The following is a 16,667-nucleotide window of genomic DNA, read 5'->3' as shown; positions in this document are numbered from 1 at the left end:
TAAAATAATTGTCAATCGGAAAAGTTTGTTAAGTAAATGATAAAGAATAAGGTATAAGTAAATACGTATGTATGTACGTTGTTATGTTAAAAGAATGTTTCGTAATGGCACCGTTTTTTCCGCGGATGTAACGATAACGTCATCAAATGACCATCGGTTTTTCAGCAGCATACGATAAACACGTATATTAAATCGCTTTAATAATTACATTCACGTGACGTTCGAGCCAAGTAAGACTTTGGCACGATTCCCAAGTATATATAAAATATTCAATCTTATTATTATCAGGACAAATTGTGGATTCTTTGCGGATTCGTATCATGTTTGAAATATCTATAAAGATTTGTAACATGAAACTGATATATATATATATATATATATATATATATATATATATATTGACGAGATATGGGAAGTAAAGGAAAAGGAAGAAGGGTACAAGAGAGATCGTTGATATCGGGATCGAAAAAGCGAAAATAAAATGAAAATGATGGACACTGACCATACTCACCAGCGGAGTTACCGAGGGACGCGAGAGTCGCTAGACCCTGGAGATTGGCAGGATTAATCTCCGGTGGACTTGGAACAGCAGGTGGAGCGGCGTGTGCGGGGGTAGCTGCACCGAGGCCAAGGTGCTGCTGTAACAACAGCTGATGCTGAACACTCGAGAGAGCGTTCGCTCCGGCGCCGGCGGCCACCGGGGTGGCCGCACTCGTTGTCGCTTGCAACTGCTGCAACAACTGCAACGACGACGGCGCCAGCGTATGCGTCTCACCCTGAAAAACGTTTTAGAAACCATTTATTCTTATATTTTTTTTCTTTTCCTTTTTTCTTTTTTGCTTTTTCTTCGAGAGAATCTTGTTATCCTTCGTAAATAATAAAATCGAATCATCGTCCATCAATCTCGGGATCAAGGAAAGATCAATTTTTTATTATTCGAGTTTTATTTACTTGCAAATGATTGCGTCAATTTCCTTTCGCTTTAATTTTGTCTATCTACATATATACATATGTAAATAGAAAAGGAAAAAAAAATATATATATATATCCATGTAAGATAAGAAAGTAAGAAAAGTTCTCACGAAACTCGAGATGTTTTCGTTCGGCGATCGCGAATTTATGGAAAACTTATTTCGTCCCTTGATGCAAATGGAATCGTTGATTTCGAGGAAAAAGGTTCGCTGTGAAATATTAAAGATATACGGACCGTCGTCAGGTAATGCGGCGCCATGTTGACTCCCGCGATATTCCAGAGATTCGCTTGAATTTGCTGCATCCTTTTTTGATCCTTTTCCTTCTGTGTGTCAGCGAATTTCACAACCAGAGGTGATGAGCATCCCTGAAAAGCATGTAAAATTTTGTAATACGGGAAATGTAGAACGTTGCTTATTCAGATATGAGCTCGCGAGTCGTACGGTTTATACGGATATGAAATTCATGGAAAATTATTGTTTCCTTCATTCTTATTCTTTTTATTCTTTTCAATTTTAAATTCATCGTGACGAACGACGATGGACCGTCGGGTTAGATCATCGGAAATACTGGTTCATAAGTTCGGCCGTAAGTGGATACGTTAAAACGAGAGGATTCCTTTCGAGATAGGATTATTTTTAATAATTCGAATTATGAACGAATTTGAATGGAATGCTCGAATCTACCGCATGAAAGATGACAGATCGATTAAAATAAAATACAAATTATTAAACCGGGTGATCGGAGAAGAGAATGAAGTTCGAGGAACTCGAATACGGAAATATTCATGATATTAAAATGGAATTGTCGTCGTGCTCGCATGCCTTGGCACGGCTCGCTTTTACTATTCGAAATAGCACGTGACATAGGCGTAACGGTAGCATCAGTACGGCTAACGAAACAATTCCATGGAGTATGCGGAATGCATTTTGCGACTCGCCTACCCGAGCCAATTCCTTTAAGTATCTGACATTATTTTTCACTTTAACGATCGCACCAGCACTACCGCTGGAAAAGCTGTTAAAGAAGAAACCTAACTTTTTCCAGGTCTCGTAGATGCATTTTAGAAAGAGATCGACGTAGATTCAAGAAATAGACAATAGGTTTGCATGATTCTTTCTTGATCCAAAACGAAAATTAAAAAAAAAAAACAAAAAAAAAACAAAAAAAAAAAAAACCAAAAGCATCAAATCTATTAATTAATTCAACAACGAGGATGTCAGGTACGAAGATATCAGGCATGACTTGTGCATACGTATTCCATATATGCATGCGGTTTCATTAAAGTTTTCAGAGACAACGTGGTTGCTATTTCGTTTCTGGAATACTAATGACGTTTCCTACTAATACATCGTTAAAGAAGAGAAACTATCTATTTTTCATGGCTAAAAATATAATAATGCATTTGACGAAAGAAAGATCCTTAAATGTGATTTATTTTGAGATATTTTTTTTTCTTTTTTACACCTACGGTATTATAATTGAATAAACAGACTGGTAAAAAATATACGAAGTATCCATTGATCAACGGTGTTGTTGAATTAATTAATTGAGTAGTACCGTTAGTAGAATTTCTTACACCTGCTAAGAATATAGGCCTAATAGAAACTAGTGGAAAAGATTGGATGACGTAGCCTCGTGTAATCAATCCGATTTAGTCGTAGAAGGCTAAGAGCAAACAAGATGTCAACCAAGACGAGCGGACGAGAAAAGAAAAGGCGGAAAAGTCACGATGGCGTGTTTCGAATCGCAAAGGTGTCGTCTAATACAAGATCTTTCCTATTTTTTCTTCGCTCGGTTTTGGTTACCCCAAGTTAAATCGGTATATCACTGTGACGAGGTGACTAGCCGGGGTTGTGCGATGACTATGTGCGGACGTTCCTCCGAATGATAATGGCATCGAGCCAATGTCCGTCAAGCTCGCTGAATCGCCACGAAAAGAAACGAGCCGCGAAGTCTTAACGATGCCTCTTCCTCCTCCTCCTCCTTCCCCTTCTCCTCCTCCTCTTCCTCCTCCTCCTTCTTCTTCTTATAGTAACAATAAGTTATCTACGTAAAATGCATTTCTTCCTACTCGAACATTTTTCGTTCGTATCAACCGTAGATCATCTTGTCTAAACTCGTATAATGGATCGTCTCGATTTTACTGATTCGTTAAAAAATGATTTAGAGAGGATAATAAAAAATCGTAATATTTAAACGCTCATAAAATGCATAAGGGATTATAGATTCTGATATATAAATCGTTCAGTTTGCCAAATATTTGCACTTTTCAGCGAACATCTTATATTTTGATACGTGAAATATGACGTTCGAAGAGATAAATTAGCTCGATGGATATCGTAAATTCTTTTAAGAAAGACGCCAAATGATTAGGAGAAATATGAATCGAGACAACTTTAAGTAACACAACATTTTACTTACTTCCATCGTTTGCGAATGATGAAGGGCCTTAATGGCGTTGATAGCGTATTGTTTACTAGCGAAGGTAACGAAGGCACAGCCTTTACTTTGTCCGGCATTGTCTCGCAATACCGAACACTCCTCGATCGTTCCGTAGACGCTGAACATGCTTCTGACGTCATTTTCGGTGTATTTTTTTGATAACATGCCAACGAACAACTTGCGTTCTGAAACAAAGATAATAATGATTATTACAGCTCTGTTTTTCTTTACTATTTTAGATCTAATCGTAAGATCTTTTGTTAAGTGTCTCCTATCTTTGCGATTTTCCCTCTCTCTCTCTCTCTCCCTCTCTCTCTTTTTCTTTCTTACTCTCTTTTCTTCGCTTCTCGCCTTCGTAAGCGTTTACGCGTAATATGCCTGGTCAGCTATGGACCACTTGACGACAGGGTTGAACTGAGGATGTATGAGAAAGAGGAGGTAGACGGGGTTAGACCGGTCAATATTTGTTTAGAACCGGGAGAAAAGCTGTGCCTCGGGGGAAAGCCGCTTATGTAAATTCACCCTCGCAGGGGTTCCCTATAGTGACGCAATGTACTCGACCGCGACTCTGAATATCTCTATCTGTTCGCCACGTGCATTTTCCATGGAACAGATGCACCGCTCTGTAAAGAACGTCTTTCGGTAAAAATATAGCGTTTGCGATTTCGCTATCGCGTCTGTGACTTCGTTTTTTCGTGCGAAATATCGAAATTTGTCTGGGGGAAAAAAAAAGAAAAACAAAACAAAAAAAAAAAAAAGAAAAAGAAAGAAAAATTCAGACTCCATTCCTGGGGATCATCGAATTTTCGAAAACAATTTTCGAGTCTTAATGAATAATTAAAGTTCTTTTTCGTAATATTTTACGTAAGAGAGATATAACGCGAACCGGTTAGTGTTTTTGTTAAACGTTTAGAAATAAAAGTATAGGTATATCCTTGAAGAGGAGAAAATTTTTGCCTTGATATTTCAACGCTATACGTTCGAGCTATAAGCAAAAGTGGAACATCGCGTGTATCGCGAAGGCGAAGCCTGAACTCGCATTGGATATCCAGCTAAATCGGCTTCATTAATAAAGTGAATATAATCGCCAGCGTGAGTTCGCCCGTTGATCGCAACCGCAGGACGAACTAGCAAACTTGTTCACGATTAACGGTTTTCCTAATTAATTTTGTAGTCTACGGTAGAATGCTCGGTTGATTATTTGTGGTTTTCATCTAGTACGATCGAATTTCACAGCGAGTACGAGAGGTACTACTCTCTTTGAATGTCCAAAGGATAACTTGGTCTTTCATGGGAAAAAAATGCCATTGTTTTCGTACCCCCATCCCTCTTATTTTACCCTCCTTGACGCATTCTCTCAGGCCGATCATTCTCCTTCGTTTTCCCTCGCTCGTTCAACGCTTCTACCTTTAGCCCTACGGCGAAATTGTGGCTTTTACGGAATGTTTATTAAATGCTGAAACCGTTTGGTCTCTCTCTCTCTCTCTCTCTCTCTCTCTCTCTCTCTCTCTCTCTCTCTCTCTCTCTCTCTTTCCTTCCTTCGTACTTTCAACTAAAATTTTCCATCCGTCTTGAAACAAGAAGCCGCGCCCCTTTTATAAACTGATAATCGATTTTGGTAGATACTGAAGAAGCAGTTATCGCGGTTTCCGTTAACGTCGAATATAATTTACCAACCAACAAAACGCGCACTGTGCCCGATAATAAATACTTGGGAATAAATCACCTTCTCGTAAAAACGTTCATATAATTAAAATTATTTATTTATTCGTCCGTACGTTTTCAACGAAAAATGTAGGATCTGCGAGTGTTCGATTTTTTACTTCTTTTTCTTTCTTCTTTCTTTTTTCTTTTTTTCTTTTTTTTTTATTTATTTATTTTTTTTTTATTTCCCAGAAACAATGACGAGAGAACTTTACTTTAATGTACAATATTGCTTCGTATAATTCGTTTCGATCGTCGGAAAGCCCCTTTAGTCTTTACAGTTACTGTGTCTATCTAGGTATACGATTATTTCGCTAATTAATTAGCGACTCACTTGGGAATGAAGAGAGAGAAAGAGAGAAAAAAAGAGAAAGTGAGAGAGAGAGAGAGAGAGAGAGAGAGAGAGAGAGAGGAGTAGGAGGGAGGAAAAAGAGCTTTAAACTTTTAAGCGAAGTGCTTTACGCAAGAATCGATCCTCTTAGTCTCGGCGCACAACGATTGCATTCTTATTCTTTTTTCTTTTGCTTTTTTTTTCATGGAAGAGCATCGAGAAAGGAGACGGCGCGAATGAACCGGTGCTTTTACGAGTCAGAGAAAAAGAGCAGTGCGAGATTAGGTTCGTGCATGCAAATGTGGATGCAGAGAGAGAGAGAGAGAGAGAGGGAGAGAGAGAAAGAGATGGAGCAAAAGAGAGAACGAGAGAAGAAGAGATGCGAAAGAGGGAAGGTGGAATTTCATTGGAAGGCGTTCGATGCACTTTTCTAACGCAAAGGATAGCTCCCTTTGATATGCACCGCCTTCGCTATGAAACCTCCGGTTTTTGCATATTTCTTCTTTAAACTACGAAACTAGAGTTTCTCGTTTTAGACACACACACACACACACACATATACGTATGTATATTGTCTTACGCCAATCTCAATGCCACCCTATGGATTTTTCTATTGGTATAGTTAGTTTATCTTAAATATCGCTTACGCGAGCATTTTTTCGATGATTTTGCGAGTAAGCGATTTTTGATCAGCAAGTATGTGCGACTTTAATGAATATTAACGATGACGATCTATCCATTTAAAAATTGAGTACACAAAGCCGTCATTTAAATGAATTAAATCTGCATATTTAAAGGAATAAATATATGTAGCAAATGATATACCGTGTCCAAAATGAGAGAGAGAGAGAGAGAGAGAGAGAGAGAGAGGTCACGATCTGAAATAATCAAAGCTAATTCTTCGCGTACATCTTCGTAACGTGTTACGAAAGATCGAATTATGGGTCATATCAAAAAAAAAAAAAAAAAAAAAAAAAAAGAAAAGAAGAAGAAAAGAAAAGAAAAAAAAAGGAAGAAGGAGGCAGCGGAACGAGCAAGTGGCCGTTAATAAAGATCATCGCGTGGTCTTCTAGTTGGCGAGATAGGGGCCACGAAATTCTCTCAACTTTTCGCTAATATTACGGAAGATTAGATTTACATCAGTCCTTGTTTCGTATTCGCCTGGTAGATCTCCTCTACGGGAATATTCTTGCTCTCTTACCGCCTCAACTCCGCGGTCCTGCGCGAGAATGGAAATTAACCCTGTTAATTCAATTCCTAGCGTGACTACGTTCAACCTTAACTGAATTTTGGATACAGCCACCTCAAGTATTTCGTAGAAGCTTTGTTATATCGTACAACCACCTAGGTTCTGCACCTCGTACCGGTAATATTCTTGTATATCGCATTTAATCGTTCTACTTTTCCTTCCTATTCTTTTCTTTTTTTTCCTTTCTCCTTTTCCTTTTTCCTCGTAGTTTACACCAAGAAAATATTCTCCCATTTCTTTCTCCTTCTTCTTCTTCTTCTTTCACTATTTTTTTTTCTTCTTCCTTTTCTTGCTTACTCGCGATAAAAATGGGAAACGTTTATCCGACAAGGAGTATTTCCGCGAGAAAGGTAGAGATGGTAACGAGATCGTACTTTTTTGAAATATAAGAAAACCTAATGCAAAATGTCAGCTGCAAAAGGGAAGAAGGACACAACTAAGGAGCGTTCTTTTATTTTTCTTTTGGTTAAAAGCAGGCAATACGCGCTTATGCTTACAAATCTTAGCCCAACGTATAATTTACTCCTTTGGAGCACGAAAGCGTGTGCACGGGAAAGAAATTCATGTCGAGTGGCCCTGCCAAGAGTGAGGGTGAAACGAGCCATTAGCGCGACGATTGTATAATAACCTCGCGCTAGAACAGTATTTTTAGGCTTGGTCGATGTGCGGTTACTCTCTTACCGTCGTCCTATTACTCTCTCTTTCTCTCTCTCTCTCTCTCTCTCTCTCTCTTTCTCTCTGTCTCTCTCTCCACCTTTCGGAAATTGTGACGATGTAATTAGATTCTGTGCAAGTGGATAGCTAATTCGCCTATCGGTGTTCGCGTATAAATAATCTTACGAATTTAACGACGTCCGACTCTCGGACAGATAGATCGTTCTCTTTCGTGATCCTTCTTGGTGAATTTTTAACTCTTACGAGAGACTAATGAAATTATTGCAAACGTTATTTAAAACTTTAGTTTTATTTGTACGACCCGAGGATATTTTTAATTCGCATATCCGAAATATAAAGGAACGACGTTAAAAGCGACCGGTGGTACTATCTACGATGCATGTACCTACCTACCTACTGCCATTTCCAAATAGGGATATGAATACGTCTTATGATTAGTATGTTTGCCGTGGTATGAACAGGAAGTGACGTCAAGAGTCAAGACCGATTTATAGTCAGTCGGAAATACCGATCGGCGAAACGTACCGACGAAGCATTCGCATGTACGTCTTGCTTTTTCTTTTAACCACTTTTCTCTTAGTAGGCATGCATTCGTAAACGTATCGAACGTATGATTTCTCTTTGATAAATTAATTCATTAATTAAGTAATAAAAAATTTATGCGAAAAATGCCATTCGTCCTGGGAAAGGTCGTACGTAATTACCTTAACGTTGCGTGTTCAGGATCTCCTAGCTTATTCGATATTATTTACTTTCATTATTATCATAGACGAGACATAATAGTATATTTATACATCACGCGACATAGATATGCCAATTAGAAAACAAGCTGACTCGTAACAAGGCGATACACGCTATGTGGTGACGTGTACGTCAATGTATTGTAGGCGGATTGGTAAATGTGACGACGAAGAACGTAACGTCGTGAGCAAATTTACAAAATCAAAGGAAACGAAGATTTTGTAGGTGGGTGTCTCGACGACGTGCCTGCTAATTGATATCTATTGCGAGAAGAGAAAAGTGATGCGAAAAGGAAAAAAAAGAAACAGAGAGAGAGAGAGAGAGAGAGAAAACCATATATCTTCGACGAGGATAAATCATTATACCGATGTTTCAGCAACGATATTCAAGAATGAGTTAGGGCGAGTTTTCCTGAATTTCCTTCTTCTTTACGGCTCATACATTTTCCGAGGAAAGAGCTCTAGGATCGTCGCTCTCTTGAACGGTGGTCTCCCTTTCGCGCAACAACGATCTCGCTCGCGGTAGCTATAAATGGCCTCGTAAATTTCGTACGGAGTATCGCCGGCGTTTCTTCAAAGGTTATGAATGTTGTTTCATTTGGTAGGTAGGTGGGGGAGTCAGGAGAGGGTACAGGGAATGATAGGACGATCAAGAAGGCGCATAAGAGAAAGTAGCGTCGAGGATATCGTCATTCATTCTCTCCACTCGTCGATGTACGAAGACCCATAAGCGAGCTACATTAATCGAACATTTGTATGGGATCCGGTGCTTCGAGTTCCTTCCGGCTGACTTTACCGACAGGCACCACCCTATAGTCTTTCCTTTTCTCCCCTTCTTTTTTTTCTCTTTCTCATTCTCGCTTTATACGCCTTCCCAGGCGAGTTCTGCTACAGCATCGACTGCACGAGCGTCTCTTCCTCTTGGAATTCCCTTTACCTTCACCTCCCTTTCTCTCTCTCTCTCTATTTTACCTGCAAGTAAGGTCCTCCTTTTTTTTTTCCTTCACCATTCTCACGAGACGAAACGCCGGAACGTTACTTGCATGCCAAATCGAGGCTATTTTCAAGGAGATTCTGACCAAGACGACGATGTAGTATCTTCGAGGCAAAGAAGCGAATCCCTTTCGACGATATATAACTACACGTATCTACGTATGTACGTCATCCTTTTCAAAGATGATTTTCCTTTTCGCAATGAGAAATCCCATCAATGATTTGCATTCGTGCCTATTGCTTGACGAGATAAGCTCCATGCCGTTGTTATTGTTATGGGCATTTTTTCTTCTTCTTTTATTTCTTTTTCTTTTTTTCTTTTTTTTTTTTTTTTTACAAAGAGAGCTTTCATCGTCAAAGAGTAGATAGAAGTCTGCTATTTTGTAGCGAGATTAATCGCTACGTCGGACGGTCCTATTTCATGCGTCTTCTCGAAGCCAACGAGAAAAGAGGAGTCGCGCGCTGTTTCCTCGAAGGATGATGCTTCTTGCGGAGTTTCAAGATCGCGAGCGAGAGAGGGAGAAAGATTGCGAAAAGAGAACTGAAGAGAGATAGAGATAGATAGATAGATAGTTAGAGAGAGAGAGAGAGAGAGAGAGAGAGAGAGAGAGAGAGAGAGAGAGACAGAGAGAGAGACAGAGAGAGAAATAAAGAAAGAGATACACGGACAGATAGACAACTGCTGTGTAAAGTCGTCGCTGCACATTCGTAACTTACTTCGTATGTAAAATGATGCTTTATCAAAGTATGCCGCCGCTTACGTATGTATTATTCGGCGGTATATTCCTTAAAGATGAGTTAAAATTTCAATATTTCGTACGTACGTATTCGCGGCTTGACGTAATTTCCATAAGCTAGATAAGCGGTGTTCTTCATCTCACGATAACGCCGATAACTAAGCGCAAGTGCGTTTAGATTTTCACTTCTTCCAGTATGATTAACTTTTGTTAAACGTGCACGATGAAACTTTGACGATATTTCCTTTCGTTTAGCGCGAACAAAAGAAAAAAATAACTAAAACCAAACGGAACGTAACCGGTGTTATTCCTTACCACGTAACTATTCTTTTAAATTCACATATTTTTATTCGACGAACGACGCGAACGAACGACGACTGTTCGTTTCGATATCTTCTCGTTATCTTATCTGTTAATGCGTTATGGAGACTTCAAGAAAATTAAGAATGGAACGATTGGACGAGCATGAGTCACGATCGTAGCGAGCTATGTAAACGTCATTACCTTGAAACTCGATGGACGTTATTATTAGTGCGAGTTTTTCCTTCGAGTAAAAAACGTTCTTTCTACGATAGAAAACGATGAACATTTTACGTAGAGATATTACGCGAAGGGATTCGAGTTTTGAAATCATGCGCGATCTACGATATATACGATTTGTATGCACGCGCCTGCGTGCACATAGATACACATACGCACATAGTTACATATACAATCATACTACGTCGTTTAGGAGAGCTACGATAATCTGGCAATTACACAACGCTCTCTCGAAGCCACAATCGTTGCCATGTAATGGAGGCGAGGAACACCGATGTGTTCCGGCATTACGAATGGGAGTACCGAAAGCTATTGTATTTCGCAAGGAGAGTTCCGTCCGTCCTCGCTCGATAGCGAAACGCGGCTGTCGTTTCGTGCTGGTCAAAGCTGTATACGCGTCTCGATCGCGTGTTTACGCGTTCACCATGTCGGTGCGTTATCGATCCGAACGGGATTACGCTTCGTCGGCTAATGTCAACCATCGGAATTCTAAGCTTATTCGGTACGACATAGATACTCGAATTCCAGATACGAGTACTTATATAAACGCGAATTAAAACTTCGTTGGAAACCTTCTATGGCTATAAATATTTTTCATAATTAATCAACAATTTTTTCTTTACAGTATTTACGAGCCCTACGAGTATTTATTTGCTATCGCTTCGTTTTTATTACACGTTCTTGCTAACGGCGATAAAACAAAAACAACAAAACGCTTTATGAATTATGTTATAAGTTCTGCGAATTGTTTTAATTAAAAAAAAAAAAAAAAAAAAAGAAAGAAAAAGCACAAAAAAAAAATAAGAAGAAGGTAATATTAAGTAGGGTAAAACGTATAGAATAATAATATCTTATTGGATCTTTTTCTCTTACTTTCTTAATTAGCATACGATCTTCCGATGTAGGAATTCTGAAGGATAAATACTTTCACGTGAACGTTATATGCGATCGTCTCGATCATTCGTTGAAACTCTCTAACATGGAAATAAAATTTATAGAGAGAAAAAATAAGAAAAAAGAAAAAGAAAACAAAAGAAAAAAAAAGAAAGGACCGGCTTATATCATAGACAAGAAAGTTCGTTGCAGTTTGAAGCTAGCGGGACGAGTTTAGATAGGTGCAGCTTAGCGGGTTGGTAAGTAGGTTGCCACAGGTAGCTCGTTCCTTATGTGTGTGTATTGGTTAAGTTGTACGCATACGTATCACATATGTATTTGTACGTATATATGTATGAACAAACGACACCGAAGAAAAGCACGAACATGATTATGTCGGTGAGATTGTAAGTTAGTGTAAGAGTATGGGTGAGACGGGTCTTGCACAACCGATGGTCACTGAGTTTTCTACGAATGCTTCGACGATGTACAAACAGATAGATAGAGAAGGCCTCGACCATCTCTCGACTCGGTTCCAATTTACTCCGATGTCTTCGAATGAACCCCATTTCCTTGATACCCGATGGAAAAGCTTTCCTTTAACGTAGAAAGGGTCAAAGAGCTCTTGTAAATGCTACTCTCGTTCGTCCCTTGTTCCTTAAAATGAATGTCCTCCTGACGGTCGTCTTGGTCGTTGCGCGACCACTGCACCATCACATGGTTAGTATATAACTTCAATACCTCAGAAGAACGTCTTCTCTCCTCTAGTGAGTCTAACTAGGTCAAGAGCCACCTGCCATTAGATGCGTTACACTTTGTAATTATTCCGTATAACGTAGCTATAAATGCTCCTTTACGATGAGACATAGAACAAGAGAGAAGACGAGCTTGTCCTTTTGTTTATTATCCCTTTGGAATTATTATTGCTATAATTATATACAAGTTTATTCGAAATTAATTAGATCTCTAATGACGGATTTTGAACGAAAATTCTAATAAGATGATAATGTTTTAGCTAAATTGAATATTATTCTTCATATACGTCGAGAATGTATTTAAGGAGATGATCTATATTAAGGGATCAAAAATAACATTCGAAGTACCTGTCAAAAATACTCTTTCGTTTCTTTTAACGAATTCATTAAAATTCCAAGGATACTTTTCGATATTGGTTGCGACAAAGAAGGAAGTGAGGGAAGAGAGAGGGAAAAAAGTAGGAAAGTGCCGTTTTCTAAGTCCGTAGAGATAAGTAAAACGGTCGAAACGTCGTCGATGCGAGGCAAAGACGATGACTCGCGTATTCCTTACTCGTCTTTTCGAATGCTACGACGTGGGTTCGAACGTTCTTGCGTGTACGTACGACGTAGCGTACGTAGCGAAGTGCAAAGGGGTGAAAAGGTCAGCCATCTAGGAGCCTGTTCGTCGTCTTTCCTATAGAATCGTTTCTTTCTGCGTTCTTCGTTTTTCTTCATGGCATAGAAAAAGAGAAACCGAGTCGAATGTGAGCCGAATCGAGCCGAGCCGAGCCGAGCCAAGGCGAAGCAGAGAAGACACTCATGATGCAACGACGAAACGTGAACTCGGTTTTATTGTAGTTCTCTCTCTCTCTCTCTCTCTCTCTCTCTCTCTCTCTCTCTCTCTCTCTCTCTCTCTCTCTCTCTCTCTCTCTCTCTTTCACTTGGGCTATCCGATTTGTCCGCTTGAAATTCTGTTCCCGTGCTACTAGCAGCTCCCAATCGCTTCTATTCGCCGATTCTTATGAAACTTTCTTTCGTGACACATATATACCATATTATTCTTTGTCGTGTCTTCACAAAACTTTTCTAGTTGTTTCAAAGTTATGAAGGAATGTTAGAGTCCATAAAAAGCAAAGAAAGATATAGAGAAAGATAGAGGTAGATAGGAGAGAGCCTAGGTGGAATAATTTCACTCTTCAGAGAATCAATTTGTCCGTATATCACACATATATATATATATATACATATAGAAACACATATACATATATATATATATATATCACGAGCATATCCCACAGCTCGTGTGCCGGCCTTCTGTCAGATCGTATTTACGTTCGCGTGGCGTGGCAATATTGCGTAACCATTTCGCGGGGCATTGCATCGCTCGATGAAAACAAGCGTCTCGGTGTGGCACCAGCAACGTTCAAGGATAACCTGCTACACAAAGTTATGTCGAAAGGGACGATGCAGCTATTACCGGCTATGAAATGTATACCTGTATCTACCTGTTCAGAGAGTAGGAAAAAAGGACATCTTGAAACGTCCGATCTCGTTGGCTTCGTATTATAAAATTGATGCTCGTAGTTTCTTTTTTATTTCTCTTTTATCTTTTTTTTTTTCTCTTTTTATTTTTTGTCTCATTCTTATCGCTCTGCGCAAGGAAGAAGTTCGAAGGTGAAGGTAAAACATTGAATAAATACAAGAAAGGAGAAAAAAAGAAGATGTGAAATTTTTCTCTCTTCGCCATTTATCTTCCATAGTAATCAAAGAAACAGCAAGACGTTCGAGGCCGAGCAAATTGAAATTTCGAGAGTGATATGAATTTTTTGTGTGCTCGAGGAAGCGTGATGTATGAATCTCGATCCGTCGTCCATGAGCTTTCTGAAAATCGTTCCCGTCGTGTTCTCGTTCCGCTTCGGACGTAACCAATGTCGACGTCGCGTCCGACATAGTTACATCGTACGAGAGAGAGAGAGAGAGAGAGGGGGGGGGGGAGAGTACAGAGTGCAGATCCCACAAATTCAAGGTATATTCGCTTGACCATGGCCGTGAAGTCGGGTCTGGCTGAGTTGAATGTTCGAAATGTCTAGCGTTTGTTAAATGGGTCGATTAAATGGCCCCGAGAGTCATGACACATATACACGCAAACAATCCTATATCTGGACGAGACGTAATCATTTTCTCTGTCGTCATCGTTACATTATTACATCGAGGATCACTAAAATTCTTTCAATTAACGATGAGAAAATAAGGATTGTTAGGATGAAAAAAAAAAGAAGAAAAAGTAAAAGAAAAAAGCTAAGATTAGGCGTGAAACATTGGAATGTATTTCGAATCGAAGGCATACGTAATACACGTCACGTATCTAAAGCACAAATTCGCCATTACCGTTAAGCATCGGTAGGCTGTTTCATGCCTCTTGCATTTATTATATTATACAACGTTCGTGCTAAAGTGCAAATGGGTGTTGTTGGGCGCGGTAGAAGAGAGAGAGAGAGAGAGAGAGAGAGAGAGAGAGAACCATCGAGGAAGGTCGAGCAAAAGTGAACTCGTCACGGTCGAGTTGAAGCACGACTTCATTCACTCCTATTTCTATCTCCTCCTCCTCCTTCTCTTCCTCTTTATCTCTCTTCCTTTCTTCCTCTCTCTCTTTCTCTCTTTGCCTCTCATAATAACGACCTTCATTGATGAAATACTAATAATGATGGAAGAAATAAAAGGAATCGATAGAAAAACGACCGACAAGAGAAATTACCTAGTTCAGTTGTATGAGTTAATAAATGAGATTGTTTTTACAACATTTTGTCAAGATAAAAAGAGATCAGAATTCGTTTATAATCTATGTTGTTTCTTTCTTTTTTTTTTCTTTCTTTTTTTTTTTTTTCTTTTTTCTTTCATGAGAAAGAAAACAAAGGGGAAATAAAAGAAATGTGCGATGTGCAACACTTTGAATGTAACGTCAAAAATACATAGGACGATAATTAATCATGGATAAAGAGATATTAAAGAGCGGATAGAATAATGTTTCGTGGAACGTTCGATGTGAAAGATAATTATCAATTAACTAAAGAGTTCGTATTTTTAGCGGCCCGTATCAGAGTGAATAGAGTTGTCAAGCGAAAAGGAAATAAGAAGTATCGTTAACTTTGTGGCAGCTTTATGACTCTGATATTTTAACCGTTTTATTTTAGTACGTACAATATAGGAAGAAATTCGTGGAGCGTGAAAAATAGCCTATATTTTTAGAAGCATTGTTACGCAGAGAAAATGACATGGGGGAGAAAGCAGAACGTGCAGGCTATCGCGTGAAGGTGCGCACGTTTAAACACACGTACACATATATACACGCACGCATGGTTCCTCATAACGTAGACGCAAATTAGCAGAGAAGAGAAGCGGCACGTAACTATGAATATATGTGTCAGGTGATAACGCTTCGAGTATCGAGGTGAGAAAACGATTAAACCGTGATTAGTATGAACCCGCAAAGTCCATTATGATTCTTACCGTCAGCATCATTCACGAGAATTACGCTAGAAAAAGATTCAGTTCTCTGTTAGAGAACGTGCCCTATGTTATCGCACGGATTCACAGATTCTATTCTTTATTATTATTAGCACGTATGAAATTAGCATCCAAGGTCTCGCTCTCAACTCGTTTCTCAACATTCCATGGATATATTTTTTCTCTCGGTACGATTACAGTTTTTTCGATTCAGCAAATAATTCCCCAGTGGTTGATCGATCGATCGTGTTTCGAATCGAGCTATCCTCAGTTCCTAGCATTATTATACTCGTAACGAAGAGGAAATTCATTTGGTCTTTTTTTGTCTTTGATATAGAACGATGTCGTTCTACATTTTCGAGGAAAACACTATAGCGGATATCTGCCAAATGTCTGCGGTAACTGGTTCAACGTTATAGCTTACTAACTGGCAAATCGACTGGCCATTCGTCTTCTATACGCTTGCTGTTTGCGACCATTCACGCCACGCGGAGACAGTTATTTGGTATGGCTTCCTCTCGCCCTTTGTTTTCTATACGCGATAAAAGAAAGGAAAAATAATAATATATATATATATATATATATCTGTATATGAATGCATGCATACAGGTACGCAGGCACGTACGTACGTAGGTAGATATATCGAAGAACGTACAAACGGTCGTGCATATTCTTTTGTCAGGATAGTTTCCAGAGAGGCGTGAAATCGTGAGTTTCGCCGTTTCATTGTTTTATCGTGGCTCAACGCGAGGTGCTGCAGTTGCTGGCATCGTACAATACAAGCCAGAGCTATGCGATGATGCTGTGGGCGAAAATTACGTTTGCGTAAAACGTCGTCGCTTGCGCGGATGAGAGAGATAGATGGATAGATGAAAGAGAGAGGGAGAGAGAGAGATAGAGAAAGGAGAGAGAGAGAGAGAGAGAGAGAGAGAGAGAAAGAGATAGCGTGACAACAGAGAGTGAGAGGAAAGAGAAGAAAAAGAGAGAGAGAGAGAGAGAGAGAGAGAGAAAAGGAAAGAAGAAAGAGACAACGACACGAGGCCAACGACCAGACGCGATCAGCTGGGACAGGGTCACATGCAAATCAAGAAGCAAGAGCCGTCTCCTCCCTGCCATGCCAATTCATTTCGCACATTAACTACGTAAAAGCGGAACCGCAAAGTCGGC

At 39.4% G+C, this 16,667-nt stretch overlaps 1 protein-coding gene and 1 long non-coding RNA gene across 43 annotated transcripts in view; one reads left to right on the top strand and one right to left on the bottom strand.

The window, feature by feature from the left end:
• The window catches only part of LOC118442821 (uncharacterized), a 404,525-nt gene that overhangs the window by 16,251 nt on the left and 371,607 nt on the right, over positions 1-16,667 (top strand). The window lies entirely within an intron of this gene.
• LOC118442789 (CUGBP Elav-like family member 1-A) overlaps positions 1-16,667 on the bottom strand; it is a 269,901-nt gene that overhangs the window by 17,256 nt on the left and 235,978 nt on the right. For 38 of the 42 annotated variants that reach the window (XR_014983511.1, XR_014983512.1, XR_014983513.1 and 35 more), the window contains 3 exons: positions 3,397-3,602; positions 1,208-1,339; positions 503-776 (listed from right to left, as the gene is read on the bottom strand). Coding sequence is in view for 38 of the 42 variants with exons in the window: in XM_085663560.1 (XP_085519686.1) it covers positions 503-776; positions 1,208-1,339; positions 3,397-3,602 (612 nt within the window). In the remaining 4 variants the exon portion in view is untranslated. The remainder of the gene's footprint in view (positions 1-502; positions 777-1,207; positions 1,340-3,396; positions 3,603-16,667) is intronic. The other 4 variants (XM_085663548.1, XM_085663550.1, XM_085663554.1 and 1 more) reach the window with 1 other exon arrangement.

Source organism: Vespa mandarinia, chromosome 22 (genome assembly GCF_050613455.1).
Source record: "Vespa mandarinia isolate Hongniang chromosome 22, ASM5061345v1, whole genome shotgun sequence".
Lineage (NCBI taxonomy): Eukaryota > Metazoa > Arthropoda > Insecta > Hymenoptera > Vespidae > Vespa > Vespa mandarinia.
This window is presented reverse-complemented; position numbering and strand designations above follow the sequence as displayed.